Genomic DNA, 24,829 nt, shown 5'->3' with positions numbered 1-24,829 from the left:
GATAGATGAATTGAAATGCAACAGTCGGAGTCACATATATTTAACATTGTGTTTCTCCAGTCGATGGCAGAGCTGCTTGCAGAGAATTATCATAATATCTGGGCCAGGAAAACGAAAATGGAGCTGGAAGCCAAAGGTGGATATAACACAACACATACACTCACTGCGTTTCCCAAAACCTTTTCCTTTTCAGCAATCACCACCAACTGTATTTTGTTTCCGTTATTTGATGAAACAAAGCCATGAACACAACTCATGCTGAAAGCCTGATCCATATGTGTTCATTATGTTCATAATAGACAGATTTTTACCAGTGTAAGAGTTACTTTTTTATTCCTCCTCGCCGGCGACAGCTTTATGTTTTCGGGTTGTCCGTTCATCCGTCCCCCAACACAATATCGTAAGAACGCCAGGGCCCCGTTCCTCGTACGTGGCTAACTTAGTTAGCCGGATACTTTTCAGGATAAGATGACGTAGATCAGGCTTTTCGGTTCCACGAAGCAAGTTTGGCAAAATCACCATGGCAACACATCCATAAGCTTGAACCTGCTCCAGCGCAGGCTAACTGAAGGTAGCTGGATAAGCTGCCACTCCCCCGGAAAACATGGCAGCTCCTGTCATATACGGTAGTCTAATGCGCTTGCGCATATACCGGGGGTTATACGGGAGTTCCGGAAATGCATGTAAAGTGAGACACACGGTGATCCATTAAAGCAGCTGAGCAAACTAAGAAGCCTCTATTGCATTAATGTACAGCTCCCTTCCTCAGAGATCCACTGATGAAGGAGGATATTAGTTAGATTAGCGTTTTATAGGGAGAGAGTTCTTCCACATTGCCAAGATCCGTTATCACATCATGATGACTTCCTATACGAGCGCTATCCATTCTGCCCACAAGGAATCATTTATTTACAGACCTTCTGGAGCATACATTGAACACCACACGCTGCAGCCGAGCATTGATGTCTCACACACTGGATGCAGCCTTGAGCTGTTCTGCGAGTGGTACATTGTTGTTCAGTGTCGGCGATGCGGAGAACATGCATGCCGTGCTGTTGGTAAAGTTTATTTGGCGCTTAATAAACTTATGGATGTGTTCATTACATCACCATGGCACATATTGTATTGACTCAGCATTCTGAGTAATGTGTGTGTGTTAGTGTTTACTTGCTCCCATGTCCTCTTGATGGCTGCGTTGCATACATGAGGGTTAAAGCACTCATAATGATATGACAGTGTTATTAGTACACCAGCATATCATTACTGTAGAACATGATGAAGGTGGACTCATGATAAGAATAGAGAGAATCACACACTATTTATCTTCACTGCTTCAATTGATTGAATGTCTGATTATGAATAACACACACTGATCCGCCCACACACACACACACATATTCAAACTGCTAGTTCTATATGGTAATCTACACATACATGTATATACACATATATAGTACATGATACATGAGGGCATACAGTACATATATCCTCATATTAATGAGTATCAGTTAGATACTCTTTGGGCTTGTTTTAATTCCTCATATGCGTTCATGATCATCTCCTGCTCGTCAGCGGAGTAAAAAGAGGCTCTTTCTTTGACTTTATTTAACATTGTACTGTTAGAAAATCATGGTTTCGGTGATCGACTCTTCCCCCTTTTGACGTAGGACGGGCACGCGCAATTATCCTGATCCTGATCGTCTGGTTCCAATTAACGAGACTGTTTGAGAGGATCAGCCTTGGAGAAACCCAGATAGCCTGATGTCAATCATCTCCTTAATTTAGGCTGCTAATAGGACATTTGATCGACTTAGCTGAACCACGTACGAGGAACGGGGCCCTGAAAGGATTTGATGGTCAACGGTTCTCAGTTCAAGGTCACTGTGGACCTCACGAAAGACGTTTTTTGGCCTTGACAGGAATTGGTATGCTCTGTAATTTAAATAGGAAATGTACTCCTTTTAAGCCAAACCATTGCGTTTTACTAAACCTAACCAAGTAACGTTAACTGTAAACCTTATCTTGGAGAAAATAAACTGCTCTCTCAATTATGTTTCCCTCAAACAGACTTGTATGCAAACTACAACGTGACTGGTTGACTGAGCATTACAACCACGTGGCCGTGACTCTCGTTTCTTCTGAAAACCACAACAAAATAATTCTTTAAAACTGTGCATTTGAACTAGTCAGTGTTTCCCCTATCATTATATTAGGGGGGCGCCCCGCCCCCCCTTGAAGGTCGAGTTAATTTTGTTTAATTTTGTTTTCTATATAGCGCCAGATCACAACAGAAGTCATTCAAGGTTCCTTTCCTATAGAACAGGTCTACACCGTGTTCTTTAATTAAACAAACTAAACAGTCTTATGTTATTTATCTTATTTACAGACGGAATGTCATTTCTGTCTCTACATGGCCACGCGTGTACAATTCTCCTCTGCTTTCTGTAACGCGCATGGCGGAGTTCCGCCCCGATGCGCACACACACACACACACACACACACACACACACACACACAGGTGAGCACACTCCCACCAGCGGACAGAGAGCGCGCGTCGGAAAATATGTTGCGTCAACCAGCTGAAAAGCAGACAACAATATCTGCATTTTTTAAACGCTCCCATGTGGTGAAGATGCAACACTCGCTCTCCTGCTAGTACAGAAAAGAGCCCAAGTACCCCCCACAAGCAGCTAAAGTCCAGTCACCACCGATGACAGGTTTTGACCCAGCTTGGCTGTCAGAGGGGAATACTCCCCCTGGCTGTACAAGACTGATCTTGGTAAGTAAATAAATATCAAGAGGCTCTGGAAATGTTCTTCCAGAAGCCCAGAAAGATACACTGAAGTGACAAAAGCTGCACACTGTGTGGATAATTATAAAAATAAATGTACCGATGTTTAGTTCAATGTACAGTTCAAATAATTGTTCCGTTATATTGACTGCTGTCATCGAAAGAAACACATGAACACCATGATTCCTTGAAGTGTTTGTGTCGGTGTCCCCCCCCCCCCCCCCAAAGCTGTAAACCTAGGGGGAAACACTGCTAGTATATAAAGACAATTAAGTAATCAAGGAAGCAATGGACACTAATGTCCTCTAAGCTGATTGCAGGTTGAGGTTCCTTTAGCTTTACTAACTGCTGAAAGGATGCTCAGACACACAAGGTTCCCCTTTGTGTCAGCATGGTGTCTTTGTTTTCCATCCTGCCGTGTTGCTGTTGTCTCCAGGTGGAGGAAACCATCCTCTGCTGGTTCCCTACGATACACTGACTGCCAAAGAGAAATCCAAAGACAGAGAAAAAGCACAAGACATCCTCAAGTTCCTCCAGATCAACGGTTACACTGTGTCCAGGTAGGAAGCAGGCTTTACACTTTGAACACAGGTTGAGCGGTTGAATATCAGTATGAGGTTTGAGATTAGCCTGATGACATACTACAGTGTGTGCGTAACAGTGGGTATTGTTAGCGCTGTTAGCACTGTTAGCTACGAGCCGCAGGCTCGGTGAGAGCCTTTGACAGTCATTCTAAATGCTCCCAATCTCGTATCTTGCACCTTTTAAGCAAAATTAAAATAAATGGTTGATGAATCAACCAGGTGTGTAATATAGTGTCTATCCTTGCATTCCTCAGATTCCTTTTGTTTTTATAAACAATCTTAAATCCTTAATGTTATTAGGCTAAGCTTAGGCATACCGGTGCATCCAATAGGCTATATGTGTCAGGCCTCGCCCTAGAGACATAGAAAACATCGGCAAGAACTGGAGCCGTTTTTCACACTACAGTATATCCCTAACTCTGATGAATAAGGATGAGGTTGAAAATGGGCAAAAGACAGCTTTACATTTGTTGGAAGGTTTGTTTTCACCTTTGACAGAGCTAAGCTAGCAGTATCCCCCTACTTCCAGTATGCGTGTATCCTCTCATATGAAAAATCTGTGTATTTCCCAAGATGGCAGATCATTCCTTTAAGAGTGTGTGTGTGTGTGTGTGTGTGTGTGTGTGTGTGTGTGTGTGTGTGTGTGTGCGCGTGCGTGCGTGTGTGTGCGCGCGCGTGCGTGCGTGCGTGTTGTTTCCAGAGGTGTGAACACGCAGGAGCTGGACACTCCAGCTATCGAGAAACGATTTGCCTACACCTTCCTCCAGCAGCTCATCACATACGTAGACCAGGCACACCAACACATGATGGAGTTTGGTGAGACTTTTCTGTTACTCAAAAACAAATGACGAGTTTTTATATCAATGTAATGCAAAGATCATGCCAAGTACTGTAGTTTATGTAACTGAACTCTGGTCTAGATTCGTAGAGATCCGTAGTAGCAAAATGATAAAAGAAAGCACATAGTGGCTGCTGAAGAACACAGTGGATTTTGGAAGTTGTTCAATAAAGGGGGTTATTGGCTGTCACACTGTCTCTTCAATGGACTCTTTGCACCACAAATTCAACTGCATAAATATTTTTTGGAATGAGATAAAAATCTTGCTCCTAGTTTAAACACCTGAGGCAATGTGTCTGATGAATGTCACCATGTATATCTATGTATATCTATTCAGACTGTACTGTCTTTGATTGTGTTCTACTCATCATTTAGATCTGGGAACAAGACCGAAGGGGGAGAAGATTCCTCATGAACAACAGATTAAGTTCTTTGGAAAGGTCAGAACTCATCATGTTATTTTGGTTTACTTTGAACTTGGAGTTTCTTTGTTGAGAAAAGCAGAAATTTGTTGTTGTTATTGTTGTATATGTTGTGTAGAATGTGATTTCGAACACAGCCCGACAGTAATTCCTCTGTGTATTTATGCCATTTATCCCTCAGGTCGTCTTGCCATTGGTGGATCAGTACTTTAAAAACCACCGGCTGTACTTCCTGTCCACAGCCATTCATCCAATCAGCAGCGGAGGCCACGCCTCCAACAAGGAGAAGGAGATGGTGACCAGGTGAGTGTGATCAATGACGTGGCAATGGAGAGATAGAAAGTTAGTGATGCCAGTATTGCAGGTTATAGCACTCACTCCCATGTTTTATTGTTGGAGACTACTATTTTAAATCTTCTACATGTGTATAAAGGCTGTGGGCCATTATATCTCCCCTGCTCTCCCTCTGTCTCTCTCTCTGGGTTCATTGTCTCACACCTTTCTATTATCTTTTTTCTCCGTTTCCCTCTCTACCTCCTCCTCTCTACTTCCATTGAAACTTTTCCAGTCTTTTCTGCAAACTGGGAGTTCTTGTCAGACATAGGATATCCTTATTTGGTAAGGACGTTCATGCCTAATGCTTCCTCTTCTGCCCCTTCTCTGCTGTTGTTCTGAGTGCAGTATGAATGGTTTCATACAGCGGTGACCCAGGAGTAATGCTTATGTCACACCCGCCCCTACTCTGCCTTTGGTTGATCTGCCCTGATACTTGACCTTACTAATCTCCCTCCTCATGCCTAAACCTAACCAACCCACCCAACAAAGGCAAAGAGTGATCCGAGGCAGAGTAGGGCGGGTTATGCCTTTGCCAGTAAAAAGAAATCTGGGAGGTCCGATGACATCATTCTGCATTATAATTAGCCGTGAGCTTCTGTGTCTTGCATGGAAGGTGTGTATTTTCGGAGCAGTGGGCCCGCGGGACAAATGGTCGTTTGTTTCCAGATAACAGGCTTTCAAACCAGTGGGACATTTTTCGGACGATGGGACGTGGAAACAATGGGCATTCCCTCATTTTAGACTCACCCATCCATCTCCACCTTCCTATTGCTCTTTAAACTACATCACCTGTCCAGGCACACTATTACAAACAAATTGATAATGTGGGATATTTAAATGAATTATAGTGCATTACTTATAGTAAGTATGTACGACCAGTGAATGACATGCAATAGTTCCTGTTGTAAGTCATTTCTATTGCAATCTAACGTTACTGTTTACATTGCGTGCATCTTTGAGGACTAGCAAGTAGCTAGTTGGATGCATTTCTTTCCTAATGTAACATTTTCAAGGACGAACTTTCTTACAAGTTTGAAATTTGCATTGTTTCCATCCATGTTTACCTGCTAGCAGTCTTCTTCTGCCCCGCCTTTGTTGGCAGATTGCTTAGTTTCTGAAGTACTGAGGACTGAGTGGAGATTTAAACTTACTGTTCACTGAAACATCTTCTGTGTGAGACACATGGTAGAATCAGTTATCCTATAGAGGTATGCATCTCTTATTGTAGATAAAACGCTGTGATCCTGAATGGCAGTAACATGTTTGTGTGGGACTGAGACACAGTTAGAGGACAGACACGAGAAAGCTCCAGAGCGCCAGCAAATAGTGTGAGCAGGGTTGTTGTGTGCATGCATGCATGGTATTATAGTTGTGTGTGTACGCGTCCTCTGCTCAGCAGCTCTGTGTGGTGTGGTGTGTATTGCCACTTCTTGCACAATATCCAAATGCTGATGTCATTCTATTCAAAGTCAAAAAGATGTTCCATCTTTGCAGAATAACACCTGATACAACTGATAACAGACAGACACATTTGGACAAATGAAAGATGTTGATTATTGGTGTTGATTAGGCTATTAGACTTCTGAAGCTTTTAGTTTGAAAGGAACATGTTTTCTCTTTGAATATGATGCTCTGCTGTGTTATTTACTAAAGTAAAGTACTATTGGTTTGAACAAGGCGGTTGTTTTGTTGTATTCGTGTGCTTGACTTCCCATACCTGAATGAAAGGAACGTCAAACCCCACCCAGCATGCACCTGGGGTTTTCTGTTTATTATATGATTCTGTCTACTTTTCAGGTAACAATGCCACATCCATAGTCAACTGTCTGCAGATATTGGGACAAAGCCTGGATGCCAGGTAAGGAGACATGGATTGAGCTTGTGTGTGTGTATGTGTCTGTCCTTTTGTCTTTCCACCAGGGAAGATGTAGTTGAAGGACACATACTATGCATGTTGTCCCATGGAGTTAAAGATGAATACTGACGATGCTCTGAAGAAGAAGACCTTCTGGAAGTGAACAAATCGGTTAACAAAGCCTCCTCGCCTTCTCACTTGTCACAGTGGACGTGTCAACACTCCCGGCATTTATGAGTAGCTTTCTCATTGGCAAACACGGTGTGAATAAGCAAACCTGCTTTTTGGCCCACAGTTTACCTCAGCGCTTTGTTGTTCTTTGTATCCTGGAGGCCAGCGACACAGAAAAGAGGAACATTGTGTGACCACCAGCCGAATTTCGCCCTCATTTACATGAAGTTAAACATGCCCATGCATACATTCCAACTCAACTGGAATAACAAACAGCAACTGAACCTGCACATATTCATTAACAGTTCAGACTCATTGGCTATCAGGAAGCCTCTGATTACTGGATGGCTGCGCTCCTTCCTGAGCCGCTGATATTTCATGTGATGTCTGCTAATTAAAGACAAACCCAGGAAGTATGTCATTATTCAGTGCGCTTCTGTTACTTTAACTGTACATTGAACCCAGAAGTAGATAATCATTCTCATTCTAGAAGTAGACAAACCACCGATCACTATGCTGAGGGACTTGACTCCAAGTATTCCTTCTATTCAACCACATATAAATCATTCCTTCACATTGATGTCTCTTTAGTTTCTGCATGCTGGCAATGAGACTGAAACAAATAGAGTCCAAACATTCCACTTCAAGGATATATGATTGTATTTGAAAACCTAAAAGCAAAGTAATCACTGCCTTAAAACTTACTATAAGAAATTCTACAAATCAGAGATTCATTTTAATTTAAAGGAAGTTCACATTGTTTTCTACATTAGTAGAATGTATGTGTTTTCTGCACTGTGTATCACAAATTCAGCTGGTTCTTCTCAAGATAATAAAGTGAAATGTATCTCTCCCCATATGTCAGGACGGTGATGAAGACTGGTCTGGAGTCAGTGAAGGCAGCACTGCGGTTGTTCTTCGACAGTGCAGCAGAAGATCTGGAGAAGACGCAGGAGAACCTGAAGCTTGGCCAGTTCACCCACAGCAGAGAGCAGCCGCGAGGGGTCACCCAGATCATCAACTACACCACCTTCGCCCTGCTGCCCATCCTCTCCTCCCTGTTTGAACACATCGGACAGAACTTGTTCAGAGAAGACCTCATATGTGCGTACTGACTTGTGGTACTGTTTGATTCAGGCATTCAAATGTTTTCACCAAGGAGGAAAAAAAAATGCATTCCAAATTAGGTAAAAGATTGTATCTGAATCATAATGCCAGATGTCCTTCATGAAATAGAATACTGTTTCACTGATCATTTACAGGACAACAATGTGAATACACTCCATCAAAATGTAAGATGCAAACATTCTTTCCTCTTCCAGTGGATGATGTCCAGGTTTCCTGCTACAGAATCCTCAACAGCCTCTTCTTTCTGGGAACCAACAAAAGCATCTATGTAGAGAGGTACAGTATAGCCCACAGTACATATGTATTTATGATACAGAAACCTGCTACAGTGTATGTAGGTTTACATGTACTGTGAGGAGCATTTGAATTTACAGAGAATGTCGAATACAACTTTCAATCAGCACAGTTTACTCCGAGTTTTCTTTCTTTCTACATGAGCCATAAAAAATAAGAAATCTGTAAAATAATAAGAAAATACAAAATATATTTATAATATATAACTTGGAAATATATAGACAAATAACAAAATGACAATTGTATACATTTCAAGTCATTTTTTCATTTATTTCTGTATGTTTATTTATATATATTTTTTATATATTTTGTGTATTATATATATATATTTATTGATGGTATTTCTGAGAGCTGATCAAAGGCCAACAACACATTTAACACTAAGTTTGAGATCTATGAGCTTTTAGACAAAATTGCTTATTGTTGACATTAAATAATCAATGATTTACGATTTATCAAAAAATGTAATATAGCGATAATGATACTAATGAAAATAATGTAATAATCATCTTTTGATCCTCTCCTCTTCAGACAGCGTCCAGCATTAGGAAAGTGTTTAGCTGCCTTCTCAGCAGCCTTTCCTGTTGCCTTCCTTGAGCCTCACATCAACAAGTTCAACAGCTTCTCCATCTACAACACCAAAGGAGCTCAAGACAGAGCAGGTTCTAATGAATGTGCTTTTTATTTCAATGTTCATCTGCTCCGTGGATTTACATTTTTACAAATATGAAGGGGTTGAATCCCACCAAGACATATAAGTCCTGAGGTAATTGTATTTTCTGAGAATTACATTCACTCTCAATGCAACCGAGCACATTGTATGTTACCGTGTGACTCTGTAGGGTTACTGTAGGTGCTGAGGTTACAGATCTGTTGCTGTTAGCTTTGACAGTCTGGTCATCGGCCATCCCAGACAGACGGATAACTGTCCTCCTTTCTAACGGAGTCTGAACACAGCACTGACTGTACAGCTACCAATGACTCAGAAGGTGTTGAAATGGAAGTCCGTGCTAACGTTAGCAGGCGGGCTAACTCGATTTTTCTTACCGAGGCAAAATAAAAAAACACGGAACAGCATTTATGTGTAATAATAATGATGGTTGACCTATATATTCATGTTTATATTCATCTTTTAAGTGGGGGCGACTGTGGCTAAGTGGATAGCAGGGCCGTCCTTCAATCAGAGGGTCGGGGGTTCGATCCCTGGCTCCGGCTCTGCTAGTCGCGTGTCGATGTGTCCTTGAGCAAGACACTTAACCCCAAAATTGCTCCCGTAGCTGTGCCTACAGTGTAGAAATGTGATAGAATCTGAATTGTAAGTCGCTTTGGATAAAAGTGTCTGCTGTAATGTAATGTTAAGTGCATTATCTTTCTACCTATCAGCTCTAGGTCTTCCAGGGCAGGTGGGGGAGGTTTGTCCTCTGATCCCAAACTTAGAGAAGTGTCTGGAGGAGATCATGGAGTTGGCAGAGTCTGGCATGACATACACTCAGATGCCCCATGTCATGGAGGTGGGATATATTACTAAATAACATTATTGGGTCTTTGGTACCCATATCCATCTGGATTTATTTTTCCTCAGGGTGCTCTGATTTCTTCTCATTATCAAAATCATCCATGCGAGTTATTAGAAATTCTCTTTCCATTGACACTTTACCCAAGATAATTCTTCAGCAATGCTGGCTGCCCACTGCTACTAGTTTAATGGGTTAAACGCAGATTAATGAAACTCAATATGAGAATATTCATATGTACTCTCTGTATCTACAGCTTGACCTTATGGAGTGGTAGTTAGTGCACACTCAGTACTCCAGCGACACAGCCAGAGATTGCTTATTGGAAATTCGAGATGTTAAGCCTCTGTTGATTGAACCCTAGTACTGCTCACTGTATCAGTGCTGGTTCATTGTTCCTAGGGAGTCAGCATCACAGATAACCTGTTATGGTCATATCACACCTGCCCCGGTTAAGGAAGCCTAAGAAGGCAAAATTCCTCTTCGAAGTTCTTGTCAACTTTTACAGAGGAGCAATAGAAAGAATCCTGACTGGAAACATTACTGGCACGGGATGTGCACGACCTTCTCCCGTCTCCACCTGAATAGTTCCGTTTACGGCACTGCTGTGGTCTGTCTTGGTAAGGAAATAAAATAAAAACAAAATGTGAAAATATAGCACGCGTCAGCCACTTGTCAGTGGGGGCGGGGCAACTTGAGGTGGGGGTGCTGTAGCACCACCTTCTGAATTTCCTCAAATGGCCACTTGAGGCTGGCTCTAAGAGCGAGTCAATCCCTGTAGACTCCCGTGTTAAAATGCCCAATTCTACAGCAGGAATAAACGGTTACAATACCACTACATCTACATTACCCTCATTCACACAATAAACAACGTTTACTGTTTGCACAGTCGTTTTAAAACACTGGTATTACATGTTTATATGCATGTAACCCTATATATTCCTTGAAAATATAATTAGTTTTTCCTTTAATGTCATTACTTACGTTACTTTTATATAGTTTATTCTATCTTATTGCCTATTTTATTGCTTATATTGTATTATAATTTTAATATTTTGACTGTTTATACATTTTTAACAAAGCATTATGTCAGGATGGGGAAGTGGGTGATCTCTTGATAGGTAAACCTGAAGTATGTATGTTTCCTTTCACTGTAGGTGGTGTTGCCGATGCTGTGCAGCTACATGTCTCACTGGTGGGAACATGGACCAGAGAGCAACCAGGACAAGGCCGACAGCTGCTGCACCTCTGTGACTTCTGAGCACATGAACACTCTGCTGGGAAACATTCTCAAGATCATCTACAACAACCTGGGAATAGATGAAGGGGCCTGGATGAAAAGACTAGCTGGTGAACATGGCAACACACTCTGCATGTATGTGTGTGTGTGTGTGTGTGTGTCTTTAAAGTTGCGTCTCTGTGACTGCTCCACAGTATCTCTCTCTATCTCTCTCTTTCACTCTCACTTATGTCCCTCCACATATGTTTACCATGAAATGTGCTTCACAAATAACGATGACTTCATGAATTACAATGTTATGTATAGACCTTGTCCCACTGTGCTCAGGCTATCCTTAGCCCTGGGCTCAGAGAGTGTGCAATGTGAAAAGCCCAACAGTAAGGGTTCTCTATTCTAGTAATATGCAATTTTAAATTCACGGTTTTGTTTCACTATGTTTGTTTGTCTTGTTTTAAATACAATTCAAGGTGGGTTTACAAGGTTCTAAAAAGTTTGGAATCCGACAGTCACCTCAACATACGCACACACACAGACACACACTGGCACTGAATCGAACTAAACACAATGAACGCCAACTAAACAACGAAGCTAAAGGCAAAATCTTTGTCCGATGCTCAATCGTTAAACCCCATCTCTGTCCCTGCTTTAGTCTTCTCTCAGCCAATCATCAGCAAGGCCAAAACCCAGCTGCTCAAGACCCACTTCCTGCCTTTGATGGAGAAACTCAAAAAAGTAAGTCTCGTCATTTCATCATGTAATATAGATTGTGCTGTAGTTCATTCGAATATTGGTGGACATTCAGCACACACATATAGCACTTACAGTTTGACTGTTGACTGTCCCTCCAAAATTAAAATAAAAAAAATAGACATGTAACACGGCCCTAAGCTATTAGACGTGTGCAAGCAACGGGTTGAATACTTTGACTGTAAGTTTGTAAGTCTAGTGCGGCGTTTTTGCAAAGTAGGATTATAGTACAACTAGTACTAGTACTACTATAGTACAACTAGTACTAAGATCACAATGTAATTAGTGTTCAAATGAAGAGAAAGCGGTGTGTTACTGTGTTCTGCAGAAGGCAGCCGTTGTGCTGATGGATGAGGAACACAGCAAGGCAGAGGGGAGGGGAGAGATGTCAGAGACGGAGCTTCTCATCATGGACCAGTTCACCATACTGGTCCGAGACCTGTATGCCTTCTACCCTCTCCTCATACGATTTGTTGACTACAACAGGTACAGTGCGCTGATTTGATGGTTCCGACGCTTCTCTTCTTAAACCTGAGCATTTCTTCTGAAACAGCAAATATGACCAACATCACTTTCAGGTGTGAAATTACAACTATGTGATCCTTGCCTCTATGCTTGTCCTGTAGATGCTGAATAACTTAAACTAAGCTGCATATGGGCTGTATTCTGGAGAAAGGATGACGTTTATGGACATTGATAGTCGGTGTCTACAACATAAGTGCTTTGTTATGCTTAAGTCCCTTTAAGCATAACAAAGCACTTTGTGGAGTTTTCTTGGAAATGAACAGAAGTTTACATTCAGTGTTACTCACCACACCACATTGTGCTCATATCCTTGAGCTCTAACAAACATGCATTTCCATCCTTATTGTTACTACAAAGATCTTTTAACTGGTTATGAAACAGTCTCAATGTAATACTTATATGACCTAATTAAGCAAGTGTAAGCATACAGACCCAGATCCGGCTCCTCCTCCGGTCTGCTGGTCCAGATGGGACTGTCCAAATACAAGGTGGTGGTCGGGAGGATCTTTCACGTAGTCCAGGACGACCTGCACATAGACTTTGGAAAGAAGTTCCACCGTGGGTGCCGGCGCACCGACAGAAGCTGCAGCGGGGTCCGTCTGCGGCTGCAGAACCTGGAGTTTACCACCCTGGGGGCCAACACCAACACCCACTTCTGTAGGTCCCAGGACGAATTGCTGAGCGCGCTGGAGGGAACGGAGGAACGGAAGAACCAGAAGCAGGATTGAGCAGGGAAGAACTTCAGACCCTGCTGCAGTAAAATGAGACGTTTTCTAAAGGAAGTCTGGCGGCTGCATATCTTTACAACACAAGGCGGTGGTGCTCATGGAAACACTACCGCTTTTGTCCACAGGGGCCGCCAAAGTCCACACAAAATGAAAGCTCCTTGTAGTAACTTTAAATATTTTAAGTCCTGCATTGTTTACATGTGTACTAGCTTGCAGTCTTCTTCTTCCCTGACTTTGTTGGCACATTGCTGCATATCTTAGCATGTTACCACCTCCTCCATAGCGCTACTAGATGTCTATAACTCCACAGCAAACCTTTAAGTAGTGCCACTATCACTAAACTGCCTTGGCATACTGACAGGGCCAGATGGCTGAAAGAGTCCAACCCAGGGGCCGAAGAGCTGTTCCGCATGGTGGCAGAGGTTTTCATCTTCTGGGCCAAGTCTCATGTAAGGAAATCACCACATTACATGCTGCTGATTTAAAATGTCACAGTGAGAGGTAGTTAAGGGAGCGCTACACAAGATCTAATGATAGACTGAATGACAGAGCACATCGTCATTTGTACCAGGTTCCTAAAACCCACGTATTGGTATTTCAGATAAATAATACTGAATCAAATGACTCCCTACAAAGCACTGGTTGTGAGAATCACCAGTCCAGTCTGCAGCTCCATGGACCTATTGGATAAATGTGGAACTGCAGACCACACATTCTCCCTAGGCTCAGAAAAACATAACCTCAAATCTCAATTTGAGTCATGAATTATAAATATCAGTATCAAGAGTCTACAGCCGAGCTCACAGCTCTGACAATGCTAAGATGCTGATGTTTAGCAGATACAATGTTTACTAATGTCTTAGTCTAGATGTTTGCATGCTAACATTTGCTATTTAGCACTAAACATTAAGTAGAGCTGAGGTTGATTGGAAAGTCATTTGTTTTGCAGCATTTGTTCATAAACTAAAGTATAGAACTAATAACATTTTTTACCTGATGACGGCGTTAGATAAAAAGTCAGTAGGGTTTATCCTCTCATGGTCATCAATGTCTGTACAAAAGAAAAAGGCAATCCGTTTCAGTCTTGACCAAAGTGGTTGCCCAGCCAACCGACAGACCATCACTGAAAACCACCAAGAGTTGCGTAAAGACATGTTTATGTCATTTATTTACTGGCCACAATATGAAGCCCCAGAAATGTTTTACACATGCCAAAAATGGCAGCCTATTGGAATGTAGTGTACATTTTGTTATGAAATATTTAGGCCAGCAGTCACTGAACCATCACAGTGTATTTACATACCTGACCCTGTTATTAACCCAAGCTGTCTGAAGCTATTACCGCATCAGACGGCACGACATTGTGACCGCGGAGTGACGAATGGTGTCATCTATCTGCAGAACTTCAAGAGAGAAGAGCAGAACTTTGTGGTCCAGAATGAAATCAACAACATGTCCTTCCTCATCACTGACACCAAGTGTAAGATGTCAAAGGTATGGACACATGGACATCAGAAGTGTCCTGTGGATTGCTTGTTACGTGTGCGTTAATGCACAATGAATTATAAAGAATAACACAACACACACTTAATATACCTGTCTGTGCATTTCTCTGCCTCAGGGGATAGTTTCAGACCAGGAGAGGAAGAAGATGAAGAGGAAGGGGGATCGATACACGATGCAAACGAGTCTTATCGTTGCCACCCTGAAGCGCCTGCTTCCTGTTGGACTCAACATCTGTGCCCCCGGAGAACAAGAGCTCATCGCACTGGCGAAGAACCGCTTCACCCAGGTAGGAAAACACTGTCTACTAGCTTATGAGAAGTAGGAGACACTTCCATACTACTACATAGACTGTATATTGTGGTGGAAAATTTCTAGGTTAATCGGGAGAAGAGAGTTTTTGTTCACAAATCAATAATGAAGTCATCAGAAGATTCAAAGTTGTCTTTTTCCGTTTATACTCTTGCAAGAGGGAAGAAAGCACAGCAACTACGTATTCAGTAGACTGTGTGAATGCTTCGACAAAGTGCAACATTCAACATCATTTATGCACACAAAAGGTTCACGCCTTTACAACTTCAGATAATGTGTTAAAAGGGGAGTATGGGTATTTCAGACACAGGCTGTCTGTTTCTGCCAGGACATTCAGTTCTGGTTTCAAGGTCTGTCTCAATCTTTGTCTTACAGACAAAGACAACAGTGTCTCTTCACTTCTCATCCTTGTGGGATGAGATAACGGGACACCTGGATACAAAACTAATTAAAATCATCTGCAGAACTGCTGTTCTGTCTCTGTCTGTGTTCATCACTTTCAGTTGTACATTCTTTAAAACTTCACATGATACTATAACAACCCTCACCTGGATTTCAGGTCAAACGGTCGCTTCAATTTTCAAGTTGCATCATATGCCAACACAAATGAGTTGATATAAGATAACAATATATCAATTCCTTTTTCAGTTTCAGTAGTTTTTGGCAGTAAATATTGGTAAGCCTATGGAAAATCTCCATTAACACAATAACTCTTCCAGTATTGAAGAGAGCAGATCACTTGTTTTTAGCTTCGGTTCACTAGTGCTTTCATATACTGAGCAGTATAAATATCTTGGCACGATGCTCAAAATGAAATTTAAAGAAGCTGTCAGTATTGTAGCTCAGTCAGCAGGTAGAGCACTGGAATCTCTGTACGTGTATTCCATACGTACACACAACTCTGTAACTCATGTGTATGTCCTGTGTCTGACTATGCTTCTGGTGACCATACGAGTTGTAACACTGTGCATCACAGAGTTATTCAATCCTTCACAAATTTACTTCACAAGTGTCAAATGCTTTGACGCTGGAATAGACTTGTCTGATCAGAGAGCAACTAAAAGTGATTTAATTGGGACATTTCGCATGGCTATCCCCTGGCTAAGGATTTGAAATCTCTGTTTCAAATCGACGATTTGTCATTCGAGATTCAGACCAAATGTATTGTCTTTTGTTTTATTGTCCTATCTACGAGGACATAATGGATGTACTCGATAGTAAAATTACCTCAATTTATGTTGATTTCTTTTGGCTGGCTGACTATAAAAAACTTGAGTTCTGCTTCAGGAAACAAACCTTTTTTGTAGCAGATTTTATTTGCCAAACCTGGGAGGGAAGGCCGAATATTTAGTTTGGTAATTGAATGAAGTGTTCAACCACTGCCGCTGTATCTTTAATGTCTCATAAACCCAGGAGGATTGGGCATTTTATGCACATAAAGAAATCAATCAATCAATCTGAGCCTACCAGAAATGGACATGAACCTATCATATTGCCACTAATTGTAAATGACTTGGCCTGCTGATCATTATTTGTATGCAACAGCCGACATAGGTTGTCTTGCTGAGAGAGACGTCCACGTTTCTACGTGACGAGATTATTCTTTTTCTCTTTTTATTCATCGATCATTATGAGGCAGTTGTGTGTCTCTCTCCCTCTCTCTATCTACTGTGACAAACTCTCTGAACCTTCAGTTCATTTAATCCCTGCATCAATCTGACGGCAGCAGGACACATATGCTGATAAATCTGCAGCCTCTGATCCGAGAAGTGACACATCAGAGCGCAGTAAAAGCAATTGTAAAGCAATTGTAAAGCAATTGTATATAAATTGTGCTGACACATCTGTTATTAAATGGTTACAGTTGTCTAATGCATTCACTCTGTTCACAGAAAGATACAGAGGGTGAGGTTCGAGAGGTCATCAGGAACAATCTCCATTTACAAGGAAAGGTAAGAATACTTTGAGCTGGTATTTAACAGAGTCACGGTACTGCAAGAATATTTGGGATAAGCTGAACATGACGTCATGCTTTATATTCAGGCAACAGAGAAGTGTATACGGTTTGTAGGGGATAGTCTGAATGGCTCAAATCCACCGCATACAACTGACCTGAGTGCTCATAGGAGTGAGCAGCTGAGTTATTATTGTGAACTAAAACTGAAACTAAAGTAAGCTGGGAAAAATATTATTGAAACTCAAACTAAATAAAAAGATGTCCTTTAATAAAAACAAAAATTATACTGAAACCATATTGCCTGGTAAAAAAACGAATAAAAGCACGATACAAATAAACCTTCATTCATCTCAGTTTTATGTCACTCCCAAAAAAGGAGACGGCATGAATTTCTATAAACTCTCGTGACGTTGAACCACAGAAACAAAACCGAACTGAGACTCCAGGAGACGTCGCGTCTACGCAATTAATCCCTATCGTTCTTCACATGCAGTCTGAGTACAAGCCCGAGCACAGTTCCACCTGTCTGTCACTGACAGACACGGTGTAATTGGAGCTTCCATAGTTGGTCACGTAGAGGCGATTCACATAGTGAAACACCAAGCGACGTGAGAAAGAGAACTGAAACTCAACTGAAATGACATAGAAAAGTCAAAACTTGAATCAAATTTTTAAAAATTCCAAACACCTTGGTGTGCCAGACCCATGTCCTCATGTTTGTGAGCTGTATGTGTGTTCCTTGTACAGCTGGAGGACCCAGCTATTCGTTGGCAGATGGCTCTGTACAGAGACCTCCCTAATCACTACGAGGACACCTCGGACCCAGAGAAGACTGTGGAGAGAGTCCTGGAGATCGCTCACGTCCTCTTCCACTTAGACCAGGTGTGTAAGTGCGTGTGTGTGTTGTTGATGACACAGAGCCAACAATATCTGAAATATTGCATTTCAGTAGTTTAGAGAGTGCAGGCTATGGAACTATCCATATGATATCCACAGCTCTATATAATCATATTTGGGTTGATGTACAGTATCTTTGTGCTCTTCCATGAAGAAGACCAACTTCATGAAGAGAAGCTGTCCTGCTGTCTTAGAATAGCTGTTGTGATTGGCCATTGTTAAAACTGCAAAAATAGACACGAGCATGTCTGTTGTTTGAAGACAATGATGTACTGATTGAATGCACTTCTCTGAGCAGTTGTTGGATTATGGCGTTATGGCTTCCAGACGCCAGAGTCGGGCGTACTGAGTGGTTCAGTTTGTGTGTTTAGGTTGAACATCCTCAGCGCAGCAAGAAGGCCGTGTGGCACAAGCTGCTGTCCAAACAGAGGAAGAGAGCAGTGGTTGCTTGCTTCAGGATGGCACCGCTCTATAACTTGCCCAGGTACGTTATGTGTGTGTGTACAGTACATCTGGCGTATCTTGTTGGAAAGTTTTTATTCCTACTGTGTCTCCCCCAAACTAGGCACCGGGCTGTCAACTTGTTCCTGCAGGGCTACGAGAAGTCCTGGATCGAGGCAGAGGAACACTACTTTGAAGATAAACTCATAGAGGACCTCGCTGTGAGTTCATGAATGTAAAACAGATGGAATTATACTCTTGATTAGGGGAACGCAACCCAGATTAAGAGTTTAATTATGTTGTGTCCATGGCGGAGGGAAGTTCAAGCAGTATTAGAGAACATGAGCTACTTTCTCTCAAAGCCGGACACCAGAGAAGGAAACATAAATGACGATGATGTCAACGAGGGTAAAGTGTGGAGCTGCTCCATAGATAATGAATGGGAGACTGTATTTCTTTTCCTTTTCTGCACCCAAATAAGCTTTATCTATTGAAGTGTTCTCTGTTGTGAAACAAAAAATGTACCCAAATACCCAGGGTTCACTCAGTGTCATCTAGAACATCTTTCCCAATTCCCAAAGTCCCACCCCCCTTAGTTACTGTTGCTAGGTCCTACAAGCTTGACAAAACGAAACATGGCGTCGCTGGTAGATGCAATATAGCTTCAGGAAGCCGACAGCAAGGACTCAAGTATGAGGGTATATTTACGATGATAAACTTGTTTATCAATATTTTTAGACTGTCTTATGCTGCGTTCACACCAAACGCGGTGCGAATTAATCGCGCGAGTAGATTACATACAAAGTCTATGCACAGATACGATGAGACAGGCGCGGCGCGAATTTGCGAATTCGCGTCAAACGCCAAATCGCCCCATACGCGCGAGTTTGAAATTTTTCAACTTCTGCGAAATATTCGCGTTACGCCCCGGCGTGATAGCCTATCAGTGTTGAACATACAAGGAATTTGGCGTGACGGGAGGTGCAAACATTTAACAATCAACAACAATCAGTGCAAGTAGAAACATATTAAAATTTACAAGAGATATGAAATATGAAATTACATTACATTACATTACAGTCATTTAGCAGACGCTTTTATCCAAAGCGACTTACAATAAGTGTATTCAACAACTAGTCACCAGAAGTAATAAGTGCATGTCCCTACCTCAATCAAGCATCTAAGAGCATAAACCAGAGCCAACGTACAGTGCAGAAACAAACGAATGCAATAAGTGCCACAAGCTAATATAAAAACAATAAGTGCAATAAGCTAGCATGAATACAGTAGATGCTAAGTAAGTGCTAAGCGGAAGGGTAGTCCTTCTTGAAGAGGTGAGTTTTCAGCCTGCGCCGAAAGATGGGCAGCGACTCTGCCGTCCTGACGTCAGTGGGGAGTTCATTCCACCACTGTGGGGCCAGGACAGAAAACAGCCGCGACCGGGTCGATCGGCCGCAGGGACCTCTGAGCGACGGGGCAACCAGTCGCCCCGAAGGTAGCAGAGCGAAGTGGTCGGGCCGGGGTGTAGGGCTTGACCATGGCCTGGAGATAGAAAGGAGCTGTTCCTTTCACTGCCCTGTAGGCTAGCACCAGAGTCTTAAACTGGATGCGGGCTCTTACAGGTAGCCAGTGTAGAGAACGGAGAAGGCAAGTTGTGTGGGAGAACTTGGGGCGATTGAACACCAGGCGAGCTGCAGCTTTCTGGACAAGCTCCAGAGGTCTGATGGCCAACGCCGGGGCTCCGGCAAGTAGTGAGTTGCAGTAGTCCAGGCGGGAGATGACAAGAGCCTGGATTAGCACCTGCGCCGTCTCATCAGTGAGGAAGGGGCGAATCCTCCTGATGTTGTAGAGCAGGAATCTGCAGGAGCGTGTAACCGATGCAATGTTTGCTGAGAACGACAGTTGGTCATCCAGCGTCACACCCAGGTTTCTCGCAGTCCGAGTTGGCGTCACCACAGTATCATCAATGGTGATGGACAAGTCTCGGTGCGGGCAACCCTTCCCCGGGAGGAACAGTAGCTCGGTTTTGTCCAGGTTGAGCTTGACGTGGTGTGTCGTCATCCACTTTGAGATGTCAGCCAAGCACGCAGCGATGCGTGCCTCCACTTGAGTGTCCCCGGGGGGAAATGACAAGACCAGCTGGGTGTCATCGGCATAACAATGGTAGGAGAAGTCATGCGAGCGAATAACAGAACCCAGAGATGTTGTGTAGAGCGAGAAGAGAAGGGGGCCCAGGACTGAGCCTTGCGGAACCCCCGTAGTCAGCATACGTGGTTCCGACACAGAGCCCCTCCATGACACCTGGTAGGATCGACCTGTCAGGTAGGATGCAAACAGGGAGAGTGCAGAGCCTGAAACGCCCATCCCCTCGAGGGTGGATAGGAGGATCTGGTGGTTAACAGTGTCAAACGCCGCAGACAGGTCCAGGAGAATCAGGACAGAGGAGAGAGAGTTAGATCTCGCTGCATGAAGCGACTCCGTCACCGCAAGGAGGGCTGTCTCAGTCGAGTGACCCACTTTGAACCCGGACTGGTGAGGGTCCAAGAGGTTGTTTTGGTGGAGATAGGAGGATAGTTGAGTAAAGACAGCACGTTCAAGTGTTTTGGAAAGAAAGGGTAGAAGAGACACCGGTCTGAAGTTCTTGACATCAGAGGGGTCAAGTGATGGTTTCTTCAGAAGGGGGGTGACTCTAGCAGTCTTGAAAGCCGTGGGAAAGCATCCTGAAACAAGAGATGTGTTCATGAGGTGGGTGAGAAAAGGAAGGAGTTCAGTCGCAATAGACTGAAGAAGAGGGGAGGGGATCGGGTCAAGGGAGCACGTGGTGGGGCGGTTAGATGTAACAAGGTTGAGGACCTCGTTAGGGGAGAGGGGAGCAAGATAGGGTAAGATGGGGCATGGAGAGGGGAGGGAGAGCTGTGGGGGAAGAGCTGGAGATGGTAGAGAGGGAGAGGGTGGACAGGGAGAGAGTGGACAGGGGGGCTGAGAGAAGGAGGATCTGATATCGTTTACCTTCTTGTCAAAGAAGTTGGCGAAATCGTCAGGGAGAAGGGATGAAGTAGGAGGAGGGGGTGGGGGTTGGAGGAGTGAAGAGAAAGTTTCGAAGAGTTTTTTAGGATTGGAAGCAGAGGTTAGGATTTTGGAGCGAAAGAAAGCAGCTTTAGCAGTAGATAGAGTGGTGGAAAAAGTGGAAAGAAGAGCTTGGAAGTTAAGAAGGTCCCCCGGGAGTCTGCCTTTTCTCCATTTACGCTCAGCCTCTCTTAGGGCTCCGTCTGTCATTACGCACTGAGTCCGACAGCCATGGGGCAGGTGGGGTTGGCCGTGCAGGCCTGGAGGTGAAGGGACAGAGGTTGTCCAAAGAAGAGGAAAGGGTGGAGAGGAGAAGATCAGTAGCAATATCAGGGGATAGGAGAGAGAAGGCTTCAGGATCAGGGAGAGCAGAGGTTACAGAAGATGAAAGATCAGCCGGGTAGAGGGAGCGGAGATAACTACGGGTAGAAACCATGTGGGTAGGTGGTGGAAGTACGGGGGGAGAGGAGAGGGAGAGGGAGTAAGACATGAAATAGTGGTGAGAGAGTTGGAGGGGAGTGACGGAGAGGTTAGCAGTAGAACAGTGTCTAGTAAAGATAAGATCCAGCTGGTTGCCGGCCTTGTGGGTAGGAGGAGAAGAGGCGGGGTAAAGGTCAAATGAGGAGAGGAAGGAAAGAAGAGGTTCTAATTTATCAGTCTGGATGTTAAAGTCTCCGAGCAGGATGAGTGCCGAGCCATCATCATGGAAGTGTGAGACTAATGTGTCGAGATCTTCCAAGAACTCCCCAAGAGGGCCTGGTGGGCGATACACAACAGCAATGGTGAGCTTGACTGGATAAGTGACAGTAACCGCATGAAATTCGAAAGAGGACGGGGAGAACTGAGGAACCGAGACAAGAATGTATTTCCATTTTGAGGAAATTAGCAAGCCAGTACCACCACCCCGCCTCGCAGCTCTGGGAGTGTGAGAGAAAGAGTACACTTCTGACAGAGCTGCAGGTGTGGTGGTATTTTCTGGCGTGATCCAGGTCTCAGTTAGAGCAAGAAAGCTGAGAGAGAGCAAGGAAGCGTAGCCCGAGATAAACTCAGCTTTCGGCACTGCCGACTGGCAATTCCAGAGCCCCCCCGATACCACTTGCTCAACATGAGCTGAGAGAGTAGGATAAATGAGGTTAGCGGGGTCACGGCACCTGGGAGTGGCCCAATGACTACGTGACCACCGAGCAGAAGAGAGGACCGAAATCGGATGCAAACACATGGTTTGAACAATAAAAATGAGGTAACTACACGTTCGAGAAGTCTTAGCTTGACGAAGTCGGCCTTGAAAAAGTCGCCTTGTTGCCTTTGTTCGCCCTAGCCTTCGTTTGCCTGACACTTCCAGCCTACAGAAGTGCTTAAGGACAGCAATCTACTGATTGTCTGCCAGGAGTGTAGGCTCCTCCCTTGCAATTAGCAAAGCTATTCAGCAGCTGAGACTAAATCACACCTCCTCAGACAGGCAAAAACTCAGTCCAAATAAATAAAGTAAAAAGAAAAAAATAAATAAAGTAAGATATAAAATAATGAAATATAAAATAAAGATGAAATATAAAATAAAGTGCACAAACGAACAGATAACAGGACTATAAACAACAAACAGACGACAGGACTATAAACAAGTGAGATGTAAGTGTAGTGTAAAGTGTCGAGTGTAATAGAAGGGATGCAGGGGAGTGACCGGTGGGAATTTGTCCTGGGATGACAGAGTCAGTGGGGGACCCGGGCTCTGTTAATGAGCCCGACTGCGGACGGGAAGAAGCTGTTCGTGCGGCGTGAGGTCTTGGTCCTGATGGACCTCAACCTCCTACCAGATGGAAGTGGCACAAACAGTTTTTGTCCAGGGTGAGAGGGGTCGGCTACAATCTTCCTTGCTCGCTTCAGGGACCTTGAAGCGAACAAGTCCTGGAGGGACGGCAGATTGCAGCCAATCACCCTCTCGCAGAGCGAATGATGCGCTGCAGCCTGCCCTTGTCCTTGGCAGTGGCTGCAGCATACCAGACTGTGATGGAGGAGCAGAGGATGGACTCAATGATGGCTGTGTAGAAATGCACCATCATTGTCTTTGGCAGGTTGAGTTTCTTCAGCTGCCTCAGGAAGTACATCCTCTGCTGAGCCTTTTTAGTGATGGAGCTGATGTTCATCTCCCACTTGAGGTCCTGGGATATGATGGAGCCCAGGAAGCGGAAGGACTCCACCGCGTCGACGGGAGAGTCACACAGGGTGATAGGGACATGTGGGGCTGCAATCTTCCAGAAATCCACAACCATCTCCACTGTCTTTCGAGCGTTGAGCTTCAAGTTGTTCAGACCGCACCAGGTCACCAGATGGTCAGTCTCCCACCTGTAGGCGGACTCATCCCCACCAGAGATGAGTCCAATGAGGGTGGTGTCATCCGCGAACTTCAGGAGCTTGACGGACTGGTGACTGGAGGTGCAGCTGTTGGTGTACAGGGAGAAGAGCAGAGGGGAAAGAACGCTGCCTTGGGGGGAACCGGTGCTGATGGTCCGGGAGGCTGAGACGTGTTTTCCCAGCTTAACGTGCTGCTTCCTGTCAGACAGGAAGTCTGTGATCCACTTGCAGGTGGAGTCGGGCACGTGCAGCTGGGAGAGCTTGTCCTGCAGCAAAGACGGGATGATGGTGTTAAAGGCAGAGCTGAAGTCCACAAACAGGATCCTGGCGTAGGTTCCTGGGGAGTCCAGATGCTGGAGGATGAAATGAAGGGCCAAGTTAACTGCGTCGTCAACAGACCTGTTGGCTCTGTAGGCGAACTGCAGGGGGTCCAGGAGTGGGTCAGTGAGGGTTTTAAGGGGAGACAGGACAAGGCGCTCAAAAGACTTCATGACCACAGAGGTCAGGGCGACGGGCCTGTAGTCACTAAGTCCTGTGATCCTTGTTTTTTTGGGGACGGGGATGATGGTGGAGACCTTGAAGCAGGCTGGTACATGGCATGTCTCCAGGGAGGTGTTTAAGATGTCTGTAAACACCGGAGACAGCTGATGGGCACAATGCTTCAGGGTGGAGGGGGAGACAGAGTCTGGGCCGGCTGCTTTGCGGGAGTTTTGTTTTTTAAAGAGCCTGTTGACGTCACTCTCCAGGATAGAGAGAGTCGTCACTGGGGAGGGGGGTGGGGGGGACACTGTGATGGGTGATACAGAGACGTGGACCCCTGCTGGGATGGGGGAGGGGGACCTGGTGGTCTGGGGCTGGTTGATGGAGCTGTGGGGGATGGAGTCAGGGCTGTCCCATTGTCCATCAAAGCGACAGTAGAACTCGTTCAGCTCTTCTGCCAGGCGGAGGTCGTTCATGGAGTGGGGGGTTTTAGGCTTGTAATTGGTGATCTGTCTAAGGCCTCTCCAGACAGAAGCAGAGTCATTTGCTGAGAGCTGGTGTTGCAGTTTCTTAGAGTACAGACATTTAGCATTACTAAATTACCGCCTTACTAAACCTGTACTTTGACTCTTTGTACAAGTCCTTGTCCCC

At 44.2% G+C, this 24,829-nt stretch overlaps 1 protein-coding gene across 1 annotated transcript in view; it reads left to right on the top strand.

Annotated features, from left to right (window-relative positions):
• The window catches only part of ryr2a (ryanodine receptor 2a (cardiac)), a 187,745-nt gene that overhangs the window by 113,445 nt on the left and 49,471 nt on the right, over positions 1 to 24,829 (top strand). Inside the window, exons 61-81 of the mRNA XM_076092739.1 lie at positions 61 to 136; positions 3,228 to 3,351; positions 4,076 to 4,191; positions 4,589 to 4,653; positions 4,817 to 4,938; positions 5,204 to 5,253; positions 6,769 to 6,829; positions 7,863 to 8,101; positions 8,320 to 8,401; positions 8,951 to 9,081; positions 9,803 to 9,930; positions 11,091 to 11,283; positions 11,823 to 11,905; positions 12,249 to 12,406; positions 13,535 to 13,622; positions 14,575 to 14,667; positions 14,795 to 14,965; positions 16,881 to 16,940; positions 17,693 to 17,827; positions 18,214 to 18,326; positions 18,408 to 18,504. Coding sequence (XP_075948854.1) covers positions 61 to 136; positions 3,228 to 3,351; positions 4,076 to 4,191; positions 4,589 to 4,653; positions 4,817 to 4,938; positions 5,204 to 5,253; positions 6,769 to 6,829; positions 7,863 to 8,101; positions 8,320 to 8,401; positions 8,951 to 9,081; positions 9,803 to 9,930; positions 11,091 to 11,283; positions 11,823 to 11,905; positions 12,249 to 12,406; positions 13,535 to 13,622; positions 14,575 to 14,667; positions 14,795 to 14,965; positions 16,881 to 16,940; positions 17,693 to 17,827; positions 18,214 to 18,326; positions 18,408 to 18,504 — 2,385 coding nt within the window. The remainder of the gene's footprint in view (positions 1 to 60; positions 137 to 3,227; positions 3,352 to 4,075; positions 4,192 to 4,588; positions 4,654 to 4,816; positions 4,939 to 5,203; positions 5,254 to 6,768; positions 6,830 to 7,862; positions 8,102 to 8,319; positions 8,402 to 8,950; positions 9,082 to 9,802; positions 9,931 to 11,090; positions 11,284 to 11,822; positions 11,906 to 12,248; positions 12,407 to 13,534; positions 13,623 to 14,574; positions 14,668 to 14,794; positions 14,966 to 16,880; positions 16,941 to 17,692; positions 17,828 to 18,213; positions 18,327 to 18,407; positions 18,505 to 24,829) is intronic.

The sequence above is a fragment of the Anarhichas minor genome, unplaced genomic scaffold (genome assembly GCF_050575085.1).
Source record: "Anarhichas minor isolate MPS153535 unplaced genomic scaffold, ASM5057508v1 ptg000017l, whole genome shotgun sequence".
NCBI classification, from domain to species: Eukaryota; Metazoa; Chordata; class Actinopteri; order Perciformes; family Anarhichadidae; genus Anarhichas; species Anarhichas minor.
This window is presented reverse-complemented; position numbering and strand designations above follow the sequence as displayed.